The 6,956-nt window shown below is 41.4% G+C and overlaps 1 protein-coding gene and 1 long non-coding RNA gene across 4 annotated transcripts; one reads left to right on the top strand and one right to left on the bottom strand.

Moving 5' to 3' along the window:
• Window positions 1-793: 793 nt before the first annotated feature.
• Window positions 794-6,633, bottom strand: LOC121647528 (lisH domain-containing protein C1711.05-like). 3 transcript variants are annotated; one of them, XM_041997050.1, is made up of 5 exons: window positions 6,600-6,633; window positions 3,056-4,142; window positions 2,501-2,671; window positions 1,481-2,264; window positions 794-1,323 (listed from the first exon to the last, which is right to left on the bottom strand). In XM_041997050.1, exons 1-2 carry the CDS (start codon window positions 6,631-6,633, stop codon window positions 3,337-3,339), a joined length of 840 nt encoding a protein of 279 aa, XP_041852984.1. In that variant the 3' UTR covers window positions 794-1,323; window positions 1,481-2,264; window positions 2,501-2,671; window positions 3,056-3,336. The 3 variants fall into 3 exon arrangements, 2 of the variants coding, with proteins under 2 accessions (XP_041852984.1, XP_041852985.1); XM_041997051.1 differs by having other exon boundaries at window positions 1,588-2,264; XR_006011857.1 differs by lacking the exons at window positions 3,056-4,142; window positions 6,600-6,633 and adding an exon at window positions 2,760-2,961.
• Window positions 4,058-6,693, top strand: LOC121647530. Its single transcript, XR_006011858.1, has 3 exons — window positions 4,058-4,144; window positions 5,578-5,582; window positions 6,607-6,693. It is a non-coding gene; the product is annotated as an uncharacterized LOC121647530 (long non-coding RNA).
• The last annotated feature ends 263 nt before the right edge of the window (window positions 6,694-6,956 follow it).

Raw genomic sequence — 6,956 nt, 5'->3', positions numbered from 1 at the left:
GCTGGAATGACAATAAAGCACCTTGAACTTTGAACCTTGATAGTGGATCTCGAGGACCAGACTTGGGCGCCCCTGCTCTAAACCCAATGTCCAAAATGTTGGATAGAGCAAGGTATTCTGGGAAATTAAGTGCTGTCTTATAATTATCCACACTGTTAAAGTTTGCATAATTATGTTTTGTAGAGTATGTTTTAATTTAAATAAATTTGTAGTTAAAAAAAGCCTATTTACTATCTTAAAGTATTAGAGCCATAGAATCTGTATCTCATACTCTGGATGAGATTCATCTTGTACACATACGTAATAAATACTTCTTTCTTAAATATACCTCAATTATGTGTCATGAATTTATTTGAATTCAATTTGAATTTAATTGCAGTTCCGCTTCTTGTTTTTATCTAAATTCAAATTTAAAATTCAAATTCAAATCCAAGAATAGAAATTCTAAATTCCATTTGGGACTTTGTACAAGCCTGGTTGTTTCCATCACATCTTCCACCTGGATGTGAAATGGAAACTCAAACATTTTTCTACCATAAAACACCATCAGGGAATGTTTGAGATCAGGTAACCACGATGAGTCTATATGATCCAGATCTGCCATCAAAGAATCAGATCATATAGAAAGTGTCTCTGTTGTCGTGCTGTTTGATCAATAAGTTTCAGCTTCAACATCTTCAAGAATAACATTTAATTATCATTGCAGATAATTACAACAAAACTAGGCTGGCACAATAGCTCCACTTTTAAACATTAAATAATAAATAGAAACTCAATAAGAACGACTAGAATTCATGATGGTACTTTGAAAGCATTTCATACACACATGTTAACACAAGTTAAGTTAAATGCACAGCATTAAGAAACAAGTTAAAGTAACATGAAACCATTTTAAAATGAGCAGTTTTACACACATGATGTTAAACACAGACGTTAAGCTGAGTTTTAACATGTTTTTTACAGTTCTGACTGTTGTGTAAAAGATGTGGCGGTCCTGGTTTGGATTGTTCGGTAACGTCGGCCTGACCGCAGTTCAAGCGCACGGTGAGCAGATGAGTCCTCCAGGATCTTCCTCACCGTTCTGAGGCGGCGTGAGGTGAAGGTCTCATCCAAAGCAGTGTCTCTGTAAAGCCTAGTGATGTCTGCAGACGGAGGCCAGCAGATGTTCAGAGGGTCTTTGTGCTTCATGTGTGCAGCTGTGCTCTTCATCATCGCGGTGGGTTGAATCCCTGGTTTAGAGTCTAGGAGCAGGTTTGGTGCAGGGGTGTGTTCAGGGGACGGTGGTGCTGCTGAAGCTTCCTGGGACGTCCACCATCAGGAGCTCTGTGGAAAGTGGAAATGAGAAGAAAGATGTAAATTGTCAGGATTTATAAAAACAGAGTTTACAAAGTTTTAACCAACATAATGTTGAATGTAACTTCAATACTACTTTATTTCAGTTTGGCATCTTTTTTGTTTAAACAGGAGTTTGTTTCCTCACCGTTTTATCCAGCTGGAGTCTGGTGGATGTCCACTCAGAGTCATAACCTAAAGTCCAAAAACAGCCATGAATATTTTCTACAATGTCACATAAAATCATTTAAATACACTTGATGGTGTTATCTTTAGCTCATCGTGACTTTGGACTTACTTCATGTTCTTTGTCTTAACAGCTGCTGTCATCTGGCTGGGAGCTCTTCATCGCCATGGAAACCTTGGATGTACAACAGAAGTTGGGTCTCTGTGGTCCACCTCGCTTGTCCTTCAGGCCGACGGCCGTGTGTCATCTCAGTCATGATCACCTCAGTGAAACGAAGAAGTCAAAGAAGAAAAACTGTGTCAGTGACTCTGACAGTAAATGAACAACATTTCTAGCTAGCATACACACTTTCTCTACAGTTTAATCTGAGATTATTGTAGGACACGTTCAGAACAGAATCACTAACTCACCTTTTTCGCACATCGTGTGAATCCTGGTTCCACCTTCTGTCATGTGGACGGATGTAAAGAAGACAGACTGGAACCTGGATTCACACGTCGGTGGAACCATTTCTGGTCCTCTGGACTGGATCACATGGGTCACCATCTCAAGCTCTGTGGACGTCCACTCAGAATCATGACCTAAAGCAAAAAACAGTCAGGAATATTTTCTATAATGTCACAAAAATCGTTTAAATACACTTGATGGTGTTATCTTTAGCTCATCGTGACTTTGGACTTACTTCATGTTGTTTGTCTTAACAGCTGCTGTCATCTGGCTGGGAGCTCTTCATCGCCATGGAAACCTTGGATGTACAACAGAAGTTGGGTCTCTGTGGTCCACCTCGCTTGTCCTTCTGGCTGATGGCCGTGTGTCATCTCAGTCATGATCACCTCAGTGAAACGAAGAAGTAAAAGAAGAAAAACTGTATCAGTGACTCTGACAGTAAATGAACAACATTTCCAGCTAGCATACACACTTTCTCTACAGTTTAATCTGAGATTATTGTAGGACACGTACAGGACAGAATCACTAACTCACCTTTTTCGCACATCGTGTGAATCCTGGTTCCACCTTCTGTCATGTGGACGGATGTAAAGGAGACAGACTGGAACCGGGATTCACACGTTGGGGGAACCATTTCTGGTCCTCTGGACTGGATCGCGTGGGTCACCAACTCAAGCTCTGTGGACGTCCACTCAGAATCATGACCTAAAGCAAAAAACAGTCAGGAATATTTTCTATAATGTCACAAAAATCGTTTAAATAAAGTTTGTAATGTTAAACCAGAAGGCCTTACTTCACACGGTGTCTCTGTCCCTCTTTGGGTCTGGACTTCTCTCTTCTTCCAGCAAAGAGGCTCAACAAAGAGTCTTTTACTGGCCTTTTTGCACATTTTGTGTCCAGCAGTAACTCAGGTGGTAAAGCTGGTCCTCTGTTCATGTCTGGGTTGAGGAGGAATCAGGTCTAGATCATCAGGTCATGCCTCCTCAGCGTAGCATTGGGTCGTCTTCCTACTACACTCACGTCATCAGTAGATTTTACATTATAACATCAACAGGCCTGGTGCAAGACTCAGGCTCTGACAACCCATACAGATGCAAGTTTTCAAAAGTTGATCCAGGGACCAGATGAAGGAAAGCCCTGCTGCAAGACCTACCCGAGGCTCACCAGTCCTGTAAGACTCAAAAGGTTAGACATAGAAATATACATGTATACAAATGAAGAAATAATTATCTCCAGATGGAAAACAGTCACATCTGGAGAAGCAACATTCAGCCCCTTCCTGTTGCTGAAGTTCATGACTGATGGTTTATGCAACTAAAGTTGTCCGATCTAAAGTTGTCAGATCCTGCAGCATGAAGGAGTTGACAAGTTTAGTCAGAGTTGCTGCCATCGTCCCACCTCGGTCTCTTCACAGTGAGGTCAATGACGTCACACCTGCTCTTCAAGCCAGAGGTTGAGGGAGTCGAGTCTGGAAAGGACTGCTCCTCTCCAGGGCTCTCCTCACAGCTCTCCCTCGGCCTCTTTGCAGAGGGCTGATCCCCGTCGCTGTCCTCCCTGCTCCTCTTTTGGGAGGAGCTAGGGACGGAAGCTGAGGAATCAGAGTCCTCTGCAAAGCTCTCCTGAAGATCCCAGAGGCCAAATGGAGAGATCCTTCCTAAACAAACCACAAACTGTGGCCGGTCAGGAAGGTCTCCCTCTGGGGGTGCGATGTGCTGTTGAGGAGGATGAGGAGGAAACTCAGGTGGAATATGGTCGTCGTCTTCCTCAGAGTACATGCTGCTGTACCCAGAGTCCTCAGAAACACTTTCATTACTACCTGTCCACTCTGAACTATCAGTTACCTCATCATACTCCTCAGCATCGGATTGCTCAGCATCTGATTGCTCAGCATCCGATTGCTCAGCATCCGATTGCTCAGCATCCGATTGCTCAGCATCCGATTGTTCAGCATCCGATTGCTCAACATCGGATTGCTCAGCATCGGATTGCTCAGCATTGGGTTGCTCAGCATCGGATTGCTCAGCATCAGATTGCTCAGCATCCAATTGCACAGCATCAGATTCCTCACTATTTGAGAATAGGGGGACACCATCAAGATCAGGAAACCGAGCAATAGCAAAGGGGTCACCTGCATTTCCATCGATGATCACCCACACCGGGACTCCGAGGAAGTCGTCTGTGAGAAAGAAAGTCCAGGTATGGAAGTTTCTCTCTCAAATTACAGGTTTTAAAGTCATACATTTCTTTTACTAAAACATGAAATGCAAAACTACTTAATACTAGACTGACTTCTTAAAATCAACTGTTTATAACTAACTCATGTAATTATATAGTCACCCCAACTAGAATTTCATTAATGGAGACCCAACCACAACCAACCCACTACATCCATCAGTTAATCCCAAAGTAAAAACAGAAACAGGGGTGGCGAAAGCAGTTTTACTACATGATCCACGCAGTTACAAATACTTCCAGGGATAGAAAAGATGATCCATTTAAGGAGAATGGCTCATTTTTCATCTTAAAAGTTTACCGTGATTACGCTTTCGCCACAAAAACACTATTTTTTTTCTCCAAACAGGGTGTAAATCTACGGAAGCGTGGAGCTGTCACCCAAATAAAAAAAAAATCGGACCTTATCACGTTATAATGTGATATGTTTATTGTAAAAACGTAAAATGTATCACGTTATAACGTGATACTTTATTGTAATAACGTGAAACGTATCACGTTATAACGTGATAAGTTTATTATAAGAACACAGCCTGTACTGTATGCAGATGTTGTTACGACCTATATTGGAGTAAAATACATTTTATGGAAAATATTCTCATCAAGCAGAAACTTTTCAGTTCTTTTTGACAATGATTAATTGTTCTACTCTGGTTTATTGTTGTACAGAAATGTGGGACAGTTATGAGAAACACGTAGGTCACCTGCCTGCGCACGGTGAGACGGTGCGTGCCTGTGTGTCTGAATTGCCACAGAGCAGGCATCCCCAACTTGGGACCTCTTGAGCCAGTGTCCTGCAGGTTTTCAGTATGGTTTATTATTTCCAGAGAAATTCCTAATTTACTACATGGGATTAAGTTTTACTTCATTGGAGAGATTTGATGAAGCTTGGAGGACACTTGTTGACGTTGCACCCTTTAAGTAGACAGGACCACGTCTTTGTGTCGGCAACTTATTTCTTTATAAGCCTTTATAATTTTCATTTTTATTGTCAGGAGACAACATATTGTTAACTGAAAGCAGCGCACACACTCTATTGCCACTCAGACACATGCACGCACCGTCTCACTGCGTGCAGGCAGGTGACGCACCGTGTTGCTTACGGTCTTGTGTACAATAATAAACCAGGTCTGCACCAGCCTCTTAACAACCCATTATTTGAGTCAGGTGTGCTGCAGTATGGACATACTGAAAACCTGCAGGACACTGGCTCAAGAGGTCCCAAGTTGGGGATGCCTGCTCTGTGGCAATTCAGACACACACGCACGCACCGTCTCACTGTGCGCAGGCAGGTGAAAAGTTTCTGCTTGATGAGTATATTTTCCATAAAATGTATTTTGCTCCAATATAGGTCGTAACAACATCTGCATACAGTACAGGCTATGTTCTTATAATAAACTTATCACGTTATAACGTGATACGTTTCACGTTTTTACAATAAACATATCACGTTATAACGTGATACGTTTCACGTTTTTACAATAAAGTATCACGTTATAACGTGATACGTTTCACGTTTTTACAATAAACATATCACGTTATAACGTGATACGTTTCACGTTTTTACAATAAACATATCACGTTATAACGTGATACGTTTCACGTTTTTACAATAAAGTATCACGTTATAACGTGATACGTTTCACGTTTTTACAATAAAGTATCACGTTATAACGTGATAAGTTTTACGTTTTTACAATAAAGTATCACGTTATAACGTGATACGTTTCACGTTATTACAATAAAGTATCACGTTATAACGTGATACGTTTCACGTTTTTACAATAAAGTATCACGTTATAACGTGATAAGTTCCGATTTTTTTTTTATTTGGGTGACAGCTCCACGCTTCCGTATAAATCATATGAGAGACAGAAACAACATGAATTTGGAGCTTTAACCAAAGCGCACATAACCTTTGTGAACTCAGCTGATTGGTGGTTGGAGTTGACGTTCAGAACTTTAGGCTCCGTTCAAAACGTCACGTTCTGAATTTTAAACTTTTAAAAAATCCCATTGTTTCTATGGTGACCAAAAAATGTGTCTTCGTTGCATTTTTACACACACTAAATAAATAAAAACATGAAAGACTGAACACAGTTCACGCTCTCTTTTCAAAACAACTGACTTTTTAAATAACATCCAGACAACACGATAAAAATTCCCGGGAAATACAATTTTTACCCGGGAAAGCACCATTAATTTCCTGCGAATTTTAATATGCACAAACCAACTCTTCATTTATACACCCAAAACAAACTGGCATCAATTTGTTGTTTCTATAACACTAAAGAAAAATTTACCCCATCTTTAAATTTAACGGTTTACTATATTTTGGTTAAGAATAAACAATTTTAAACAAACTATTATTGCAAAGAAAAAACAAACATGATTTATTTACCTGCCAGGAGGCGGACCTCCCGGGAAGACGACATCCTTTCTCGCTTCGGTTCCTGTCACAGGTCACCAGGTCCCTCTGATCCACCAGTTGCAGCCGGTCCGCCGGTTCCTCTGATCCACCAGTTGCAGCCGGTCTGCCGGTCCCTCTGATCCACCAGTTGCAGCCGGTCCGCCGGTTCCTCTGATCCACCAGCTATTCAAACGGTCCGCCGGTCCTCTTTGATCCACCAAGTCTTCCAGCAGGTCCGGCCTCTCTCTCTTGTCTCGCGCTGATATCAGGATGCTCTTAAGTTCTCAGGTTTTGTCCACTCTCACCTCAAGTGAAAAGGGGGAATTAAAACTGCCCGCGTGCCTTTTA

This window comes from Melanotaenia boesemani, chromosome 10 (assembly GCF_017639745.1).
Source record: "Melanotaenia boesemani isolate fMelBoe1 chromosome 10, fMelBoe1.pri, whole genome shotgun sequence".
Lineage (NCBI taxonomy): Eukaryota > Metazoa > Chordata > Actinopteri > Atheriniformes > Melanotaeniidae > Melanotaenia > Melanotaenia boesemani.
Note: the sequence above shows the minus strand (reverse complement) of the source record. Positions and strands in the feature narration are given on the sequence as shown.